Source organism: Hylobates moloch, unplaced genomic scaffold (genome assembly GCF_009828535.3).
Source record: "Hylobates moloch isolate HMO894 unplaced genomic scaffold, HMol_V3 SCAFFOLD_15, whole genome shotgun sequence".
NCBI lineage: Eukaryota > Metazoa > Chordata > Mammalia > Primates > Hylobatidae > Hylobates > Hylobates moloch.
Genome location: NW_026652290.1, coordinates 8,894,547 through 8,915,500, shown reverse-complemented (window position 1 = coordinate 8,915,500; position 20,954 = coordinate 8,894,547). Strand labels below are relative to the sequence as shown.

At 48.0% G+C, this 20,954-nt stretch overlaps 1 protein-coding gene across 6 annotated transcripts in view; it reads left to right on the top strand.

Moving 5' to 3' along the window:
- Window positions 1-20,954, top strand: part of SLC4A5 (solute carrier family 4 member 5) — a 128,548-nt gene that overhangs the window by 96,421 nt on the left and 11,173 nt on the right. For all 6 annotated transcript variants that reach the window (XM_058429091.1, XM_032178299.2, XM_058429093.1 and 3 more), the window contains 8 exons: window positions 478-749; window positions 6,016-6,074; window positions 8,718-8,918; window positions 13,056-13,169; window positions 15,026-15,187; window positions 15,917-16,095; window positions 17,257-17,329; window positions 20,696-20,764. In XM_058429091.1, coding sequence (XP_058285074.1) covers window positions 478-749; window positions 6,016-6,074; window positions 8,718-8,918; window positions 13,056-13,169; window positions 15,026-15,187; window positions 15,917-16,095; window positions 17,257-17,329; window positions 20,696-20,764 — 1,129 coding nt within the window. The remainder of the gene's footprint in view (window positions 1-477; window positions 750-6,015; window positions 6,075-8,717; window positions 8,919-13,055; window positions 13,170-15,025; window positions 15,188-15,916; window positions 16,096-17,256; window positions 17,330-20,695; window positions 20,765-20,954) is intronic.

Below are 20,954 nucleotides of genomic sequence, written 5' to 3'. Positions count from 1 at the left end.
ATCCCAGCACTTTGGGAGGCTGAGGCAGGCGGATCACCTGAGGTCAGGAGTTTGAGACCAGCCTGGCCAACATGGTAAAACCCCGTCTGTACTAAAAATACAAAAATCAGCCAGGCGTGGCGGTGGGCGCCTGTAATCCCAGATACTTAGGAGGCCGAGGCAGGAGAATCACTTGAACCGGGGAGGCAGAGTTTGCAGTGAGCCAAGATCACGCCATTGCACTCCAGACTGGGTGACAGAGAGAGACTCTTAAAAAAAAAAAAAAAATTCTTATAAAGACAAACACTGGACCCCCATGAGATCTCAAAGATCAGACAACTGTGCCCAAGAATTGTCCCTGTCCCCAGTCTTTCACAGTCCCTGGGAGGGCTTCAGTGCCACAGGAGGACAGATAAGCCACTTAAGGATGAGTCTGAGGAGTCAAGCACAGCCAGGAGCCCTGGGCTGGAGGCCCCTCACCTCCCCTCTGCCTTCCAGAGGCAATGGCCTGGACTACATGGAGTTCCGCCTCTGGATTGGCCTACACTCAGCTGTCCAGTGCCTTATCCTAGTGGCCACAGATGCCAGCTTTATCATCAAATATATCACCCGCTTCACCGAGGAGGGCTTCTCCACCCTCATCAGCTTCATCTTCATCTATGATGCTATCAAGAAGATGATCGGTGCCTTCAAGTACTACCCTATCAATATGGACTTCAAGCCGAACTTCATCACTACCTACAAGTGCGAGTGTGTCGCCCCTGACACAGGTGACCGGTAACCCCAGACATGCCGTGGGCCCTCACCTACCCCACCAGCCCCCTGATCCTTCACCATAGCTCTCGACTTCTACTGCTGGGGAGGGGCCATTCAGCCAAGGGCTTACGGTTCCAAGGGAGCAAATACAGGGTCTTGAATCCAGTGTTTGGAAGGAAACCAAGGGGACAGTAGCTCTAATAAGAGTCACAGGGTTGTCATCAGGAGGGCACAGGGATATCCTAGGAAGGAGTAAGGCATACTTTACCTCAGTGTGGGGTAATGTGGAGGCCACACCTATCAGGAGTGCCACTCAGGGGTTCCTGCTGCAGGCCAGAGATAGACCTGATGGTGCCTGAAGTCCCTCCCAGCTCCATCAAGTCATGATACGATGAGCTTTCCCCAAGACAGAGCTGCCTGTGTGGCCACATACCGTGTTAGGTGAGACCACACCTGAGGGATGGACATCCACACAGATGGAAACATGTCCAGAGTGGAGGCTCTGTCGACCATGCCATCTGAGAACAGTTGGAGAACCGGGGCTTATTCAGCCTCTTAGGGATATGAGAGTTATGAGAGAAGGACTGTCATGTCACAAAGGAGCTGCGTTCACCCTCTGAAACCACAGGATGTAGAGCTGAATGAGGAACAGGGAGCAGAAGCTCCAGGAAGCCAGATGCTGGCTGAATTTAGGAAAGAACCTACAATGGTGGGAGTTAACCACCATGGGAGTTCTCGGCCCCCTTGGTTGGTAGCAAGTTACTTGGACACTCTCTGGATGTCCATCTGCCAAGGATGTTGTAAAAAGGATCCCAGTGCCACTCCTGTGGAGTTACTTTCTGGCCCAAACACCTGTCTTCTATAAGTTAGGGCTTCCCATAGCGTCTGAGCCTCCTTCATAGTCATGATCATGCCCCTAAGAGCCTTCAGTGGGATGTGCCCAGAGTGCCCAGGGTGCTGCAGAGCAGGAGCAGGAGGTCTATGCACACATCTCCAAGCACCAAGGCTGGACTCACAGAGAGAAAACTGAGGTCCAGAGACCACCCAAGGTCATGCCAAGCCTCAGTTTCCCTGGCTGTAAAAGAGGGCTCTCAGTGCGGGCCCTGGTGGTCTCCTGGGACTCCTGTGGGGTTTCCAAATCTATACCCTGATTGAGTTGAAGGAAATAAGTGGATAGTGGGTTGTTCAGCCCCTTAATACATTACTATGGGTAAAAAAAAATCAATCATAAGTCAATCGAAAGTATTTGCTGCACAATTATTGTGTGCCCTACTTTTAGGCCTTGTGGAAGATAAAGATGTCCTGCCTTCAAAGAGTTCAGTTTTGATTATAACCCCTTCCCTCTGTGACTGCACTGATTTTGTAAAGAAGTCCAGACTTATTTTTTCTTTCTTTTTTTCTGTCATTAATTTTGAGTTATTTCACTAAAATCTAATGACAGGTGATGCTACCCTTTGTCCTGAGCCAAGACATGTTGCTTGCCCAGAGGGGATCCTACCTGCAGGCAGGCCCTTTTCATTCTGCCCTGGAGCAAATCCTGCCTCTGTGGGGAAGCCCCATCAAGGCCCTCCTACGTGCTTGTATCTTCTAGACTGTAGATTCAGTGTTGCATTGATGTAAATTTTACACAAACATAGCTTCTAGAAGCACACATCCTTGATCTCTTCAAGAAAAAATCCAAATTCTGTTTATTTTTATTTTATTATTTTTTTTTTGAGACAGAGTCTGACTCTGTCGCCCAGGCTGGAGTGCAATGGTGTGATCTCAGCTCACTGCAACCTCTGCCTCCTGAGTTCAAGCGGTTCTCCTGCCTCAGCCTCCCAAGTAGCTGGGATTACAAGTGTGCACCACCACACCCAGCTAATTTTTGTATTTTTAGTAGAGACAGGGTTTCACCATTTTGGCCAGGATAGTTTCGATCTCTTGACCTTGTGATCCACCTGCCTTGTCCTCCCAAAGTGCTGGGATTACAGGCATTAGCCACCATGCCTGGCCGCTTTGGCCATTCTGAGAATCATCTATCTACAGGAAAAAACAAATCCAGGGGTGCTCTAGGAACAAGGGCCACAGGAGCATATAAGGTGCATTATGAGGGACATAACGAAGCCACCTGTTCCCAAATAGCTTCCCCTCTGGCTTTGCCCAGGTGCCTGATGTCACCTTATTCTTTGGGGTCATGCTGTTGTCATGGTTCTCAAAATGTGGTCCCTGGACCAGCAGCATCAGGGAACTTGTTAGAAATACAAATTCTTAGCCTCCTACCCCAGACCTGCTGAATCAGAAACTCTGGCTGGGCACAGTGGTGCACACCTGTAGTCCCAGCTAGTCAAAAAGCTGAGACAGGAAGATCACTTGAGCCCACGAGTTTGAGACCAGCCTGGACAACATAGCCAGACCCTGTCTCTATTTCTAAGAAAGAAAGAAAAGGAGAGCGAGAGCAAGGAGGAGGAGGAAGAAGAAGAGAGAAGAGAAGAGGAGGAAAGAAAGAAAGAAAGAAAGAAAGAAAGAAAGAAAAAAAGAAAAGAAAAGAAAAGGAAGGAAGGGAGAGAGAAAGAAGGAGAAGAAAAGAAAAAGAAAGAGAAGGAAAGAAAAGAAAGGAAAGGAAAAAAAGGGAAGGAGGGAGGGAAGGAAGGAGGGAGGGAGGGAAAGAAGGAAGGAAGGAAGGAAGGAAGGAAGGAAGGAAGGAAGGAAGAAACAAGTGAAAGAACTCTGGAGTAGGGTCCAACCAGACATATTAAGTCTTCCAATTGATTCTGATGCACTCTCAAGTTTGAGAACCATTGCTCTATTGAACTGTTAGTAATAATGGGCCGTTATTGACCACTAGACCCCAGTAAGATTAAAATTTCAGTTTCTTCACAGAAAGTAAAGGAACTAGAACTAGGACAAGTTAGTTTTGATTACGATAACATGGAAAGGAAAATTCTACACATTTAGGAGACTGGGATGAAGGGGACGAACTGTGGAGGGTTTCTTTCCCAGTCCATGGGCCACCTACTTAGTAATGGGCCCATATTCCTAGTTTTACTGTGAAGCCCAGTCTTAACTATAGCATACTCTCACTCTTTGTCACTCTTCATCATAAAAGCTTGTTTGGGGGCACTCTCTTTCTATTTGCTTTTGCTTCCATTGTAACTGATTTGTATTCTATTTATGAATGCTGCACACACTGATTTGGCTGCTTTCAATCCCAAGTGAGTACCGCTTTGTAAACACTGGAATTTTAAAATGTTTGATACTTGGACCCTTTCTGAAATTTTCCATGTTATATTTCTTTCATATTCATCTCAAGTGGCTTTCAGATAAACCCTACAGAGTTCTCGATATGAAAGAATTGATAAGCATAAGCAGAAGACATCAAAGGTGGTCTGAAGACATTGGGTAGTGAAAAAGACATCTGAACTCCCCAGGCTCAAGCGTCAGCCAGGAGTTCTCTAGCATTTGAGCGAGGAGCCCTGAGCCAGCCTTCCTGCCCGGCTTCTCTGTCTCCATCATTACTTGCACATCATGTTCTTTTGGTCACTGATGTGAGGAAAGGCAATAGAACCCCAATTTCTAATAAACGAAGCTTTCTTCAGAACAATCCTAACAAACCTCTGGGTTTGTAGAGCTTGTAGGAATATTCTGCCCTGGGTCAAGATGAAATTCCTTAGCCACCCAGCGTCAGCAGGCCTGGGAGTGAGCAACATAGCAGGGCCCTGTGATCACATCAGCCCTGTGGACAGCTTGTTGGAGGTTGGGAGAGGCCCCAAGATACACCTCTTCTTCTTTCTGGGTTTCTAACCAACTGTGGTCAGCCAGCAGGAGCCACATTGGGCTTACACTGCATTTCAGACATACTGCCGGCAAGCTGGCTGGCGGGCCCGCTCCCTCTCTCCCCAGACCTGCTGCAGAGGGACTGCTTGGTCTGCCTTCACTAGAGGAGGATGGTGAGGTGGGCCTGGCCTTTGCCTCCACCCTTGCAGTTCAGGAAGAAGAGAGAGGGCAGCAGGCCTCCAAAGCCTGACTTCCTATGGGTGGCTACATCCCAGGGGAGCCTGGCCCTGTGAATGAGGAGCAAAGAAAGGACAGACTGCAGAACGGGAGAGCAGAAGGGTTCACATGGAAAGGAGAGACAGGTGACAGTGGTTCCTTGAAACTCTCCCTGTAGACCGTCATGTGATCCACATACAGTTAGGAACACTGAGGCCGGGGTAGGGAAGTACCCAGCAAGGAATGCAGAGAGAGCCGCTGAGAGCAGCACCTTTGGCTTCCCGATTCTGCTTCAGGACCTGGACCTTGGTTTACCTTTCCTCAACTTGCATTTGGCAGATTAGAAAAGATATCAAAGCAACAAGTTCTTTCAGGCCTAGCTGACCTTTAATAAAAAGCACACATGGGCTGGGCGCAGTGACTCACGCCTGTAATCCCAGCACTTTGGGAGGCTGAGATAGGCAAATCACTTGAGGTCAGGAGTTCAAGACCAGCCTGGCCAACATGGTGAAACCCTGTCTCTACAAAAAATACAAAAAATTAACCAGGCATGGTGGCATGCATCTGTAGTCCCCGCTACTCGGGAGGGTGAGGCACGAGAATCGCTTGAACCTGGGAGGTGGAGGTTGCAGTGAGCTAAGATCACGCCACTGCACTCCAGCCTGGGCAAAAAAAGAGGGCTGGAAGGGAAGGGATGTATCTATGGAGGTGAACAGGGCAGGGAAGTTCATGGTGTAGAGCTAGGAAGTTTATAGGCTCTGGGCCAGACTTCCTGGGGTGGGATCATGGCTCCAAGTATGAACTGTGTGACCTTGGGCGAATTACATAACCTCTCTGGGCCTCAGTTACCTCATCTGTAAAGTGGGCATACTTGGTGAAGACCTGGGAATGAAACAAATGAGTATATGTAAAGGCTTGACATAGGGCATGGCATAGAGTAAGTTCTTTGAACATTTTTAAGTCTAGAAGACCAGTGGCCAGTGGGGATTTACAAGGCACGTTATCCTCCAGTTTGTCTTAGCACTTTGTCTTGGCCCCAGATTCCTTATTTCAGTTTTTAAAACCAGCTGTTCGTCGTCAGGCAGGTGCTGTCCTGGCCCAGCTGGTCTGTCAGAGCTGTGGCCCAGGCTCTGTCCCACCAGCCCTTCCCTAACTGGGGCAAAGCGAGGAAGGTGGAGAGGGAGCTGCCCTCACAATGGAAGCCAGGCCTTGGCTCTAAGGAACTGGAAGGAGATGGGAAGGGGTTGGGAATGCAGCTCCCAGCCCCACAGCTGCTGACCCTGCCCCATGTCATGTGCTCATCCACAGTGAATACAACCGTGTTCAATGCTTCAGCCCCATTGGCACCAGACACCAACGCTTCTCTGGTAAGTCCTTTCCTCTTATGTCAGACATTTGAGTGCTTTTGTTTGTAGGAGGAGGGAGAAAAGATTTTGGAAATAAGACCAACTTATGGCCTCCCAGACTTGCAGAGGTCAACTCCAGCCGCATGTCAGGGTCACCTGTAGAGCTTTGTAAATGCACACTTTTTTCTTAGGTATGTACTGTAAACATCCCACTTAAAAACATGCCTCATTCTGTTAAATCCATGTTTTTTTGTGCGTTTTTTTTTTTTTTTTTTTTTTTGAGACAGGGTCTCACTCTGTCGCCCAGGCTGGAGTGCAGTGGCACGATCTTGGCTCACCACAACCTCCACCTCCCAGGTTCAAGCCATTCTCCTGCCACAGCCTCCTGAGTAGCTGGGATTACAGGCACGCACCATCACGCCCAGCTAATTTTTTGTATTTTTAGTAGAGACAGGGTTTCACCATGTTGGCCTCCCAAAGTGCTGGGATTACAGGCGTGAGCCACCATGCCCGGCCCCCCATGTGTATTAATAATATGATACGAGCCAGGTGTAGTGGTACACGCCTGTAATCCCAGCTACTCAAGAGGCTGAGGCACAAGAATTGTTTGAACCCAGGAGGCAGAGGCTGTGGTGAGCCAAGATCGCACCACTGCACTCCAGCCTGGGTGACAGAGCGAGACCCTGTCTCAATAATAATAATAATAATAATAATAATAATATGACACGCACACAAAGGAAGGGGAAGTAGAGGTGAGGGATAGTAAATAGGGCTGCATAAAGCTGTAAGCAAAGCCTCCCATTCATTTTTCTGCCTTCTTCCTTCTCTTTCTGCCTAGGACCCCCAATTTCCAGCAGTGCCACTCTCCAGCCCCAGAGAGTTTATTAGTGTTTCTTCCTCAATGAATCTAATGTGTCCTTTGCACACCTTAGTCTCTGGGGCCTAAGGTATGGTCTGCCTTTCCCAATAATGACAGCGGTCTTCAGGAGCCAGCATCCCAGCCTAAGTGGCTTAATGATAGAAGTTCAATTCCAGATGAAGGTAGCACCTGGTAGGACTTGGGGGACGTTTGTGAGCTTTTACTGTCTCCAAGGTTGCTGCTTAAGTTATTCCTGCCTAGGCAATTGACTGCTCTGATTACACACATCCTAGTTGGCAATTTAACTTAATATTTTTCAAAGATCAGGGTTTTTTTTTTTCTTTTTGAGATGGGGTCTTGCTCTGTTGCCCAGGCTGGAATGTAGTGGTGTGATCATATCATCACTGCAGCCTCAAATTCCTGAGCTCAAGTGATCTTCCTGCCTAGCCTCCCGAGTAGCTGGGACTACAGGCATCAGCCACTGTGCCTGACTAATTTTTAAATTTTTTGTAGAGACAGGGTCTCACTATGTTGCCTAGGCTGGCCAGCTATCAATTTTGAGAGAGAAAGAACAGAATCAGTCAGTGCCTATTTCTGAATCCCTATTATATGCAAGGGGCCATGTGCACTGAAGGCTAAAAAAGACATCTAAGAAACCAACGCAGAACCCGTCCTCAAATTTGTTTTTAATATATTTGTGGAGAAGAACCTGAAAAGTTATGGGACAGCATAAGCAGAATGCGCCATGCATTAAATATAGGCCAAATGTGTACATCAATCTTGAAGGCAGGAAAGGAGGCTGCTGGAGAGGCTAAGGAAAGCCTCAAAGAGGAAGTAGAATGCGATCTGGTCTTCAAGGTTGGGAAAAAGTTGGCTCAGCAGAGAAAAGCACATTCCAGACTGAAGGAACAGCATAGACAGAATGGCAAGAGAGGAAAAGCACAAAACCTGTGCAGAGGCTAGTGGGTGAGCTAGGCCAGCTAAGATGGGGTAAGTGTGGGGCTCAGACAGGGAATCACAAGAGACAAACTGGGAAAGAGATGTGGGGCCAGACCAGAGAGGGCAGCAGAGGAATGCCACCTTGGAGGTGACATTTTAAGTTGCTTTAGTGATTGACTTCTTTATATATATATATATGTGTGTGTGTATGTGTGTGTATATATGTATATATACATTTATATATATTCATACATAAATTATTTATGTTAAATATATTTAACATATATAAATTATATATGTTAACATACATATAACATGTTATATAATATATAACATATATATAATTTATATATAAAAATTCACTGTTGTGTATGCCTTGGATTTTAGGCATCTGAGACACCAAGGTGGGGAATGGCTGAAATGACCCAAGAGGGGACTGACAAGGGAGGTGATCCCCCATATGTGAAAGGGTGTGACAGAGGGGATGGAGGGGAGAGGATAAAGATGAGACACTCCAGGAAGGAGGCATCCACAGGACCTGTGGTTGGTTGATGGGAGCCAGGCCTGCTGAGGGAAAAGGCATCCTGCCTCTGCACTTTTCCTCCTTGCTAGCACAGCAGTGCATCCTAGAACACAATGAAGAAACACATGTGAGCTCCTAATCTTCCTAGGGAGCCTGTCATTCCTTGAGCCAGCCAGTCCCCAGGAACATCACTCTGTTGCTGAGGGCACCATCATGGACAGGAGGGCTGGGGTCCCTCAGAGGGTGGGAAGGTATGCCGGCTGCCTGGGGACTGCAGTGGGAAGGACACAGCTGACTCATCAGGAAGATGCTGACCCATTCTCTCTTGTGCTTGGTCTCCAAGTACAACCCCCTTAACCTCACAGCGTTGGACTGGTCCTTGCTGAGCAAGAAGGAGTGTCTGAGCTATGGCGGGCGCCTGCTTGGGAATTCCTGCAAGTTTATCCCAGACCTGGCACTCATGTCCTTCATCCTTTTCTTTGGGACATACTCCATGACCCTGACCCTGAAGAAGTTCAAATTCAGCCGCTATTTTCCTACCAAGGTAAGCTCACCCTGCAGTTAGGAGGGGACCTGCAGTCAGACTGCTGCTGAGTCCCCCAGAGAGGGTTCTGGTCCACCAACAGGATGGACTCCATGCGAGCACTGGCCCACTGGGGTTTTTCAAGTTAAGTCAGAGAGAACTGTGTTCCCTTGTTAGTCGGTCCCCTTGACAACACTTGGTATTGTCAGGCTTTTATCTTTAGTCTTTGTCTATAGTAGTATCTCATTGTTTTTTTAAAATTTTTCATTTCCCTGATGACTAATGAAGTTGAAAATACAGCTATTCCTGTGTTTATTGGCCACATGGCCAGTTGACTTTCTTTTTGGAAGTGTCTGTTGAAATCTCTTGCATGTTTTGGGTTGTCTGCCTTTCTGATTTGCAAGAGTTTTTTATATATTCTGGGTAGAAATGTTTTTGTGATTATAAGTGTTGCAAAATCTTCTCCCACTCTGTGACTGTTTTTTTCTTTTTACATCCTTAATGGATGTTAATCTTTTGATTAACAGAAATTCTTAGTTTTATTGTAATTGAATATATCAAACTTTCCTCAAGGCAAATATTGGACAGCAGATATTCTTGTATGTTACCTTCTAAAAGCTTCATTGTTTTTCCTTTCATGTTAGATCTACAATCCATCAGAATTTATTTTGATGTATACTGTGAGACAGTGTTTCTTTGTGATTTTATATAGTCAATTGTTCCAGTATTTTTTAAAGACTATTCTTTCTCCATTGCTTTGCAATACTTCCTTTGCCATATATCAAATATTCCTATATGACAGGGTCTGTTTCTGGGTTCTTTATTCTGTTTCACTAGTTTATTTATATATCAGTATCACAGTCTTCATTTCTGTAGCTTATAAGTCTTTATATCTTTGTCTCCCAAACTCTCCCCTTTTGTCCTTTTTATATAATATTTTCTTGGCCCTTTGCATTTCCACATGAATTTTAGAATCATCTTAAATTTCACCAAAATGAAAACTTGTTGGAATTTTGATGGGATTATCTTTGCCTCTGTTTGGGAAGAATTGACGTCTTTCAAATTTTGAGTTTTTCTGATTTATGAATACAGTATACTTCATTTATTTTGGTCTTCTTTCTCTCCATAATGTTTTATACATTTTGATCTTTAAGTCTTGAACATTTTTTGTTAGACTTATTCCTAGGTACTTGATTTTTTTATACTGTCGTAAATGCTAACTGCTATGTTATTATTATTTTATTATTATTATTATTTTTGAGACAGAGTCTCACTCTGTCACCCAGGCGGGAGTGAAATGGCATGATCTCGGCTCACTGCAACCTCCACCTCCCGGGTTCAAGTGATTCTCCTGCCTCAGCCTCCCAAATAGCTGGGACTACAGGCGCCTGCCACCACACCTGGCTAATTTTTGTAATTTTAGTTGAGACGGGGTTTCACCATGTTGGCCAGGCTGGTCTTGAACTCCTGACCTCAGGTGACTGCCTCAGCCTCCCAAAGTGCTGGGATTACAGGTGTGAGCCACCGCACCCGGCCCTAACTGCTGTTTTAAATTTTATTTTCTACCTGTTTGTGGCTGGAATAAAACATATATTAAAACAGCACTTGCATATGTAAGCAGTAACTGTGCTGTGGGGTGGGGGGTACTCGGAAGAATTTAAGCAACTCTTTCCCACCATAAACTCCATTAGCACTCTCCTAAAGCCATCTTAACTAAGTATTACAGCTGCTACTGCTACTAATCATAATGATAAAATCTTTGATATAAATAGTTGAATTTTTCCCAAATTTTCTAAAGACTGAATAAAAGGTGCTTTAGGAAGATTTGCAGTATATAAACTGAGTAAAAAAATAGTTTGCTTACAACACAAGTGCATCCTCAAGACGAGTTCTGTTCCTTCCTGCCCACTTCCAGTCCAGAGCACATCCCTAAATCTCCTCTCATGTAAAAATTCTCAAGCAGTCACTGTATCTGAGAGTATCTATCTGTTGCCTACAGGATGAAAAGTAATTCATGTGGCATGAAATTCTTGTACCACCAATATTTTTTCCCTCACATTACTTAAAAATTGCTCAGTTGGGCCAGGCACGGTGGCTCACGCCTGTAATCCCAGCACTTTGGGAGCTGAGGCAGGCAGATCACGAAGGCAGGAGATCGAGACCATCCTGGCTAACACGGTGAAACCCTATCTCTACTAAAAATACAAAAAATTAGCCGGGCATGGTGGTGGGCACCTGTAGTCCCAGCTACTCGGGAGGCTGAGGCAGGAGAATGGCATGAACCTGGGAGGTGGAGCTTGCAGTGAGCCAAGATCGCACCACTGCACTTCAGCCTGGGCAACAGAGAGAGACTCTGTCTCAAAAAAAAAAAACAAAAAACAAAACAAACAAACAAAAAAATTGCTCAGTTGCCTTCTGGAATTTCCGGTTGCAGAGAGGAATGAGGCCACATCATTTTATACTCATCAGATTGGTAGACAGATGAAGGTCTTGGGACACCAGATGTTGGAGGTGGAAAGCAGTAGGTGGGAGTGTAAACAGATACATCCAATTTGGAGAGCAACTGACACTCTCTGATTAGGTTGGACCATGTGAAGTTGCCCATATTTGACTGTTTCAACCTACAAAAAAAGGCAAATTCATGTGGTTTAACTTAATAAGCATTCATATGGTTTTGATGTATATGCTAGGAATATTATAGAAAAGGAAATATAAACCCAGCACACTACTTGGTTCTGCTGTGACTAATATTTATATGATCATGATAACATAAAGCTGTTACCAATTTTCAACTTTTGGAATTGACTTACAGATAAAACACACAAGCCATGTGTTTACGGAACAAGATATGAGTGTTCTCAGCTTCGACAATGGAAAGGTCAAAGTGGAGGTGTCACAGGAAGGAAGAGGGGAGGAGGAGAGAGGTGGTAGGAGGATAGAGGCAGTGGGCCTCACCTGGCAAGATGGAGAATGAGAGATATTAGCCAAAGCTAATGGAAGGAGAGGTTTAATTATTATCACTTGAATGTACAAAGGAAACCCATAGGAGCTTAAAATTAACTATCAAAGATTAGGAATAAGGAAAGGACAGGAGGCATAGTGTAAGTAAGGTAAATTCTTATCAATGGATAATCCCTTAAATTAGTAAATGAAAATATTAAAGTATATGCATATTAGTTAATGACATGGAGGGAACCTCTGGTACAAGTAAAATCAAGCAGACATAGTGGATGGATCTGGAAGGTGGGGCTGGATTGAGAAAAGGGGAGGTGGGAGACTTTGCTTTTCCCTGTAAGTCTTTTCCACTATGTGGGTTTTTAACCAATTACATATGTTATGTTAATAACAAATTTAAAGAGAAAAGGGGGATGCAGGGAATGAAGTCAATGTACTGTCACCTGCCCCTGCCCTTCAAATTGCCTTCTTTGAAAAGATATTAAAAAGGCCACAGGGTAGACATTGGGGGACCATCTGTCTTGAGACTTCTGGACATAGAGTTGGTTTGGAGGGGAGGTCGGAGGACATTGATTCAGAATGGGCAGGAAGGTCAGGTTCAGAACTTGGTCTAGAAAGGGCCTCCAGGTTCAGAACCTGGCCTAGGAAGGGCCTCCTGAGAAACAGAGGAACAAGAGGCTCTTGGTGGACAAAAGGTCTGAGAGTAGCCAATGGTCCCCAGTGGAATTGGGGAGCCTCCCTCTCAGCCCAGGTGGGGTACAACAACCTGTCACAGGTTTGTAGGAACTAAGGTTTGCTTCAAAGTTCAGCCCTTGCGCTCATCATACCTGCTGGGTGCCCCAGTTCAGACTGTCATACCAGAACACATCTTCAGCAGTGGCTGCCATGGCCATATGGATCATAACAGCTCCCACACTGACCACCATATGCCAAGCACTCTAAATGTGTCACAGTTCACTTACACCTTTGAGGGAGATACTACCATGATCTCCATCTTACAGAGAAGGAAATTGAGTCTTGGAGAGATGACACGCTTCCCCAAGCTCACACAGTTAGCAAGGAGCAGAGCCTGGATTTGAGCCTAGTTCTGCTGCCTTCAGAGCCCAGACTGTAATAGTTCACATCTTTGCTGCCTGAGGAATGGGGCTGCCTGGAGCTGGGTGGGTGCTTTACTCCTTTTACTTGCTCATCTCCTGTCTGCAGGTCCGGGCCCTGGTGGCTGACTTTTCCATTGTTTTCTCCATCCTGATGTTCTGTGGAGTCGATGCCTGTTTCGGCCTGGAAACCCCCAAGCTGCATGTGCCCAGTGTCATCAAGGTTTGCCCCTTTCCCCCACTCTGGGCATCCAGTCTGCCTGTCTACCAGCTGCAGATTCTTTCCCCTCTGTGCTGATCAAACTCTCTTCTCTCGGCCAAGAGACCATTTTAGTTCTCTGTGTGCCACCTTTCCTGAACACAGGCTCCCAGGAGCCAGTCCTTTGAGGTAGGGCGGGGAGGGGTAACATATTCACCAGGAAATCCTGATCTATAGTCATGAGGTGAGGAAGGCACTGGAATTCACCCTCCAACCTAGCAGAAGCCTCTTGATTCCTGTTTGAGTGTCTCCAGTTCCCTGACCTCTGGCAATCTATAAGCTGGGCCAAATGGGATCCATTGAAACTGATCCCTTAGAACAGTGATTCTCAAAGTGTGGTCCTCAGACCAATATCATGGCATCACAGTCACGGAGAACTTGTTAGAAATGCAATTTCTCGGCCCCACCTGTGGAATCAGAAAAGCTGGAGGGTGGGACCAGCAATCTGCATTTTAACAAGCCCTTCAGGTGACTTGGAGTATGCTCAAGTTTGAGAACCACTGCTTAGAAATTACCCACTAAGGCCGGGCGCGGTGGCTCACGCTTATAATCCCAGCACTTTGGGAGGCCGAGGCGGGCGGATCACGAGGTCAGGAGATAGAGACCACGGTGAAACCCCGTCTCTACTAAAAATACAAAAAAAATTAGCCGGGCGTGGTGGCGGGCACCTGTAGTCCCAGCTACTTGGAGAGGCTGAGGCAGGAGAATGGCGTGAGCCCGGGAGGTGGAGCTTGCAGTGAGCCGAGATTGCGCCACTGCACTCCAGCCTGGGCGACAGAGCGAGACTCCGCCTCAAAAAAAAAAAAAAAAAAAAAAAAAAAAAAGAAATTACCCACTAATTAGAATTGGTGACATATGCTTGTAGCTAAACTCAGCCCTACTCCCTCATAAGAGCACCAACCGGCCAGGTGCGGTGGCTCACGCCTGTAATCCCAGAACTTTGGGAGGCCGAGGTGGGCGGATCACAAGGTGAGGAGATTGAGACCATCTTGGGTAACTTGGTGAAACCCTATCTCTACTAAAGATACAAAAAAATTAGCTGGGCGTGGTGGTGGGCGCCTGTAGTCCTGGCTACTCGGGAGGCTGAGGCAGGAGAATGGCGTGAATCTGGGAGGCAGAGCTTGCAGTGAGCTGAGATCACACCACTGCACTCCAGCCTGGGTGACAGAACAAGACTCTGTCTCAAAAACAAACAAAACAAAACAAAAAAAAGAAAGAAAGAAAAAAAAAAAGCACCAACCATCTCACCAGAGTAGGGAGTCCAGATTCTAGAACTTACCCTCCCTGTCTTTAAGGTTTTTTTTGTTGTTTGTTTGTTTGTTTTTTGAGACAAAGTCTTTTTATATATTCTCCTCATTCTTAACATGCAGGACTGAACTGATGTTCAGTATTTTACAGACAATTCTATAATGCTCACAGACAGGCGACTCAGGAGAGGCAGAAGCAGCTGGCCCTGGGCCCACCCATTTCTTTATTCTTTTCTGCTGGGCCTCATTCCTGCTGTTTGTTATTTGCAGTGGGTGACTGTGCTCTCTCTCCTGGCTGCCCTCTGACTTTCACCTCCATGTTTCCTAACCAACCCCAGGGCTGTTGCAGCAAATTACCTCCTTGGTTTTACAGACACTGTCTGCATGCATGCTCCTTCCCATGTCTGAATTTAGTCTAAAGTTGCAGGTACCTAAGGTGTTTAAGGGAAAAGATTGCACTTGAAAAGTACCCAAAGTCAGGGAAAGTTGAGGAGGTGGGACAGCAGGCCAGGCGGCAAGTGCCCTGGGACAAAGGAGAAAGGAAAGGGCCCCTCTCTGTTTGCTCCCACTCAGCCCACGCGGCCTGACCGAGGCTGGTTCGTGGCCCCCTTTGGGAAGAACCCGTGGTGGGTATACCCAGCAAGCATCCTGCCCGCCCTGCTGGTGACCATCCTGATCTTCATGGACCAGCAGATCACTGCTGTCATTGTCAACCGGAAGGAGAACAAACTGAAGGTAAGGCCGGTACTAGGAGCAGAGGCATAACCTCTTCCCACAAAGAAGGAGCGAAGGAAGGACTTTGGGCCAGGAAAATATGAGGACAGAGACTGGAGTTCCCACTTGGTGTGTTGAGGGGGAAATGTGACCTCCAGATGTGGGTAAGGCCACCAGGGCTGGAGTGACTTTCTGAGGACCAGGACCAAACTAGGCTGGGCCACTGGGCACAGGCTGTCTGTCTTTCCCAAAGTGACCTCGAGTTCTTATGAGAATCAGCAGATCCTGACAGGGTCTCAGCCTAGAACACTGAGGCAGAGGAACTTCCTTAGCCTTCCTGGTCTCTGCAACTCCCCACCCAGCCTGTGAGCCTGAGAAGACTCGGGTCACCCCCTCCCCAATCCAGGTCTGGACCACTTTAGGTGTGGCCTGTCCCAGCTGGGGCCCATCAGGAACAGCAGAGACCCTGTGGCCACCTTCTGGGCCCTTCTCCCCAGAGACCCAAACCCAGGGCCTCTCCAAGCTTGAACATCCCTCTCTTCTATGACCCATGCCCCTTAGGCAGTTCACTCTTTCAGATGGGGTGGCAGGACCCGCCCACCTCTGCAATCCTTGCAAGGAGCACCTCAGGCCCCTTCAGTATCTTCTGGAAGGCAGGGCGGGCCTTGAACCATGTTCCACGGAACGGTCGTTTCCAGGAGGAACTAGCTCCCCAGAAACTTCTCCCTCCCCCCAACCCCACTCCTGCAGAAGGCTGCCGGCTACCATCTGGACCTGTTCTGGGTGGGCATCCTCATGGCTTTGTGCTCCTTTATGGGGCTCCCCTGGTACGTGGCTGCCACGGTCATCTCCATCGCCCACATCGACAGCCTCAAGATGGAGACAGAGACCAGTGCCCCTGGGGAGCAGCCCCAGTTTCTGGGAGTCAGGTAGGAGGGGTCAGGGCCTAGGGATCACCCAATGGGGAGGGGCCACTTGGGGAGGGGAAGCTGGCTTTGCCTGCCACAAAATGATTTGGACAAAAAGGGCCCCTGCTCTGACGGCCCAAGAACCACAGGGACAGGAGTGCTATCCCTGGAGGGAGGGAAGGAGAGAGACAGAAGTCCAGCTCTAAGTGGGGCTTTTTACCTACTGGGCTCCAAGCAGTATGCATACCCCATCCATAAACATGCACACATGCCAGACATTCATCTTCATCAGCCACCCAAGGTCCCCACAAGGCTTCGTGCTGTCCTGCCCCTTTTCTCCCCTCAAGACCCTCCAGGCCCCTACTGCCCTGATGTCCCTCCTGTGGGTTCAGGTCCTGCTCAGTCTCCATTCCTCCAGAAGGCTGTCCTGGGATCACCCCCGTTCCCCAGTCTGTGGCCCTGCCTGTCACTCCTGTTCCTTAACTTGCCCCTTCTCTCACGCCCCATGGTAGGCAGAGAAGTACATCTTCAGCCCCTTAGGGCCTCCAGGGCGAGACCACACCAAACCCTGGCATTCTCCTACGTGGCTGCCCTAAGAACTTCTCCCACTATCTTGGGATACTTGGGCTGCCCAGCCTGCCCGAATGAGGCTTCTCTGCCCGACTGCGGGGCTCACCTGCCTCCCACCCCTGATACCTGTTCTGCTGGTGTCCCCTTCCCCAGATCCTCATTCATTGTGCCCCACAAAAGCGAAATCTTAAAGTCAAAGGGCAGGGTAATAGCATTTTATCTCGCATATATCCTCACAACAATAGGTGCCATTATTATCTGCATATACTGAGGCTCAAGATGGGCAGGCTCTTGCCCAATGCCACATAACTAGCAAGTGGCAGAGCCAGGATCCAGTCCACATCAATCCTGCTCAAGCACCCCAGCTACGAGCCACTACACTAAGTGGCCTCCCTCAATGCCCCTGCAAGATGCCCTTGCCCCAGTCAGGGGCTGCCTGTCTTCCCACATAAGGTTCATCTGGGCCTCAGGCAACCAGGCAGAGCTCCACGCAGAAGCCCTCAAGGCCATGGCCTTGGACACAAGCTTCAGGTGCCCACAGAGGGGCAGGAGGGCCGGAGTGGTCACCAGGCATTTCCTGGTACACCCAGACCATGTGTTCTTCTCTGCCAGGGAACAGAGAGTGACCGGCATCATCGTCTTCATCCTGACGGGAATCTCTGTCTTCCTGGCTCCCATCCTAAAGGTGAGGTCCTGCACTCTCACCTAGGGCCTCGTCGCCTGAGAAAGCAGAGCGGATGCCTTAGGCAGGGAGGGGGTCCCCACATGGCTAGGGATCACTGGCCTATCAGCCCCCTAAGAAAGGCACAGTCTTGGCTGGGCATGGTGGCTCATACCTGTAATCCCAGCACTTTGGGAGGCCGAGGCAGGCGGATCACCTGAGGTCAGGAGTTCAAGACCAGCCTGACCAACATGGTGAAACCCTGTCTCTACTAAAAATAAAAAAAGTAACCGGGCATGGTGGCTAAGGCCTGTAATCACAGCTACTTGGGAGGCTAAGACAGGAGAATCGCTTGAACCCGGGAGGTGGAGGTTGCAGTGAGCCAAGATCGCGCCACTGCACTCCAGCCTGGGCAACAAGAGCGAAACTCCGTCTCAAAAAAAAAAAAAAGAAAAGAAAAAGAAAGGCACAGTCTTACTAGGCCAAAACAATGTTTCCACACTGTCACTGCTGTTTTCTGTGATACTGCAGTTTTTTTATCATCACCAATCCTCTCTCCCACCCATCCCAGGGCCACTCTCACCTTTCTGGAGGATACTCTTCCCTCTGAAAGTTCTGCCAAGTTCTAGCCCTGCTTAGATCAGGAACTTCCTGAATGGGGTGTGTGTCCACATTGCCAGGGTTTGGGGCTCATGAAGTTTAAAACTTGCAGCAGGAGGCCAAACATGGTGGTACATCCCTGTAGTCCGGCTACTCAGGAGGCTGAGGCAGGAGGATCACCTGAGCTCAGGAAGTCTTGGGACAAGGGTGACTTTTTCCCACACAGCTTGAAGCTCCTCTTGCTTATGTCCCACCACAACAGCTAAGAGACTAAGTCAAGTAGGGGTACAATGGAGGCAGGCTTCCCCCACAAGGGTCTCTTTCTGGAGAGACTCCAGAAAGCAAGGTGTTCCCACCACCAGGCTTCCCTGCTCTCCACTCCAGCCAATCGCCCATCAATCTCCCTTTCCCTTGATCAGTGCCCGCATAAGACTTTCCTTTCCTGAATTAAGTTTACCTGTAATTGCCTAAACCTTTTGCCAATATTATTTTTCCTCTTTGAATATCTCAAAATAGCTCATGACCAGGCATGGTGGCTCATGCCTGTAATCCTAGGACTTTGGGAGGCCAAGGTGGGAGGATCACTTGAGACCAGCCTGGGCAACATAGCGAGACCCCCATCTCTACAAAAAATACAAAAATTAGCCAGGCACGATGGTACATGTGAGGCATGATCACTTGAGCCCAGGAGGTCATGGCTGCAGTGAGCCATGATCATGCCACTGCACTCCAGCCTGGGCAACGGAGTGAGGCCTCTTCTCAAAAAAAAACCCAAAAAACCTCATTCAGAGGTGACCTTGTAAGAAACAAAGGCTAAAGAATCATGATTCTGGCTGATGTATTTACAATGGAAGATATTTCTGGCTTGAGAATTGGTGCTGGGCATACCTGAGCAGTAGGTAGGAGGCTGGCATTTTTTAAGGGATATTTCCCTTGTGGGGGAAACAAATTACACACAGGAGGGCAAGCATTTTGTTATTGAAAAATATATTTTAAATGGCCAGGGACTATTTACTTTTGTAGAGAGGGTTCTAAGGTGCCATTGTGTATGTCAATTTTGACACTGTTTAACATACAAGTATTTGCATTAAAAAGCTCGAATCGGGCTGGGTGTGGTGGCTCAAGCCTGTAATCCCAGCACTTTGGGAGGCTGAGGCAGGTGGATCACCTAAGGTCAGGAGTTCAAGACCAGCCTGGCCAACATGGTGAAACCCCGTGTCTACTAAAAGTACAAAAATAGCCGGGTATGGTGGCACATGCTTATAGTCCCAGCTACTCAGGAGGCTGAGACAGGAGAATTGGTTGAGGCCAGGAGGTGGAGGCTGCAGTGAGCTGAGATTGCACCACTGCACTCCAGCCTGGGCAAGACAGAGTATGACTCTGTCCCAAAAAAAAAAAAAAAAAAAAAAAACCACCTTCGAATCGGCCAGGCATGGTGGCCCATGTCTGTAATCCTAACACTTTGGGAGGCCGAGGCGGGAGGATCACTTGAGAACAATAGTTTGAGACCAGAATGGCCAACATATCGAGACTCTGTCTCAAAAAAAAAAAAAAAAAAAAAAAAAAGCTCAAATCTAAGAACAGCCTTCTTTAGGGGCCAAAAATTCCTCTAAAGCCCTTCTAGTGTTGGCATAGTGCTCTGTGCTCTCCAGAGTGCTCTAACATGACCACAAGGAGGAGCAGCCTCTGCTCACCATGGGGAGCCACAGCTGCAGGTGAAAGAGAGAAGGTAAGGGGCAGAAACAGTTGAGAGAGACAGTGGAAGAATGCTTTGAAAGGCTGTGAAGATTTGGAATCATTCTTGTAGAGTGGGACGAATTCTATGATCCCATTTTTGAAAAAGCAAACAAACTGCCTGTGTGCAAGTTTGGAGGGAAGGATACCCGCCAAACTATTGGTGGTTAGTTGGTGATGAGTGCTGATTAGTTTACACACTTTTGTTCTGCTTATTTTGTATGTGATTGTGTATGAGGCATGATTTCTGTTTTTTTGGTTTTGTTTTTTTGGGGTTTTGTTTGTTTGGTTGGTTGGTTTGGTTTTTTTGAGACAGTCTCTGTCGCCCAGGCTGGAGTTCAGTGGCACGATCTCAGCTCACTGCAACCTCCATCTCCCGGATTCAAGCGATTCTTCTGCCTCAGCCTCCTGAGTTGCTGGGATTACAGGCATGCGCCACCACACCTGGCTAATTTTTTTTGTATTTTTAGTAGAGACAGGGTTTCACCATGTTGGCCAGGCTGGTCTCAAAGTCCTGACCTCAGGTCATCCACCTGCCTCGGCCTCCCAAAGTGCTAGGACTACAGGTGTGAGCCACCATGCCCGGCCGGATGCGTGATTTCTGTTAAGTGTCCCGGGTACTCCCTGCTGATGTAGGTCAGCTCATTAAAGGTCCCCATGCCCCTGCAGGCTGAGCAGTTTTAGGAGACCCTCAGCTGAGGCTGGAGGTAGGAAGAAGCTGGGCAGGAATGAGGAGGGTGCAGTCTGTGGAGTCTTCTCACTTTCCAGAAGGCATTTCTTCAGCCAGACCACATGGCTTCCGCATGGTGCAGTGAGGGGCCAGGCCAGGAGAGCAGCTGCATGCTGGGCCAGCAACCCCAGCCAGAGAAGGGGCAGTACAGCCCCAGTGACCCTCATCTTCACCCCTGCCCACATCCCAGTTCTGCTGACTCTCGGTTCCCCCAAACATCCAGTTTCCCAGCTGCCTCTGTGGTCAGGAGACACTGTCATCCAGAACAACGTGGCCAAGGGCCCGCCCCAGGCAGAGGCCAATCCAAAGCTCTGCTCTCATTTTAGTGTATCCCCCTGCCGGTGCTGTACGGAGTCTTCCTCTACATGGGCGTGGCCTCCCTGAATGGCATCCAGGTAAGTCTTTCCCTCCCCAGGCTGCATGATCTGGAGTCAACATTCCATGTCTGGTTCCATGTCACCAAGACCCCCAATTCAGTTGTCCCAATTGTCCCCAGTTGTCCTGATTCAATGAAAGAACAATAGTAATAATGATACTACCACTTACTGATACTACCAGGCAAAATAAATATGCTAGGCACTTTGT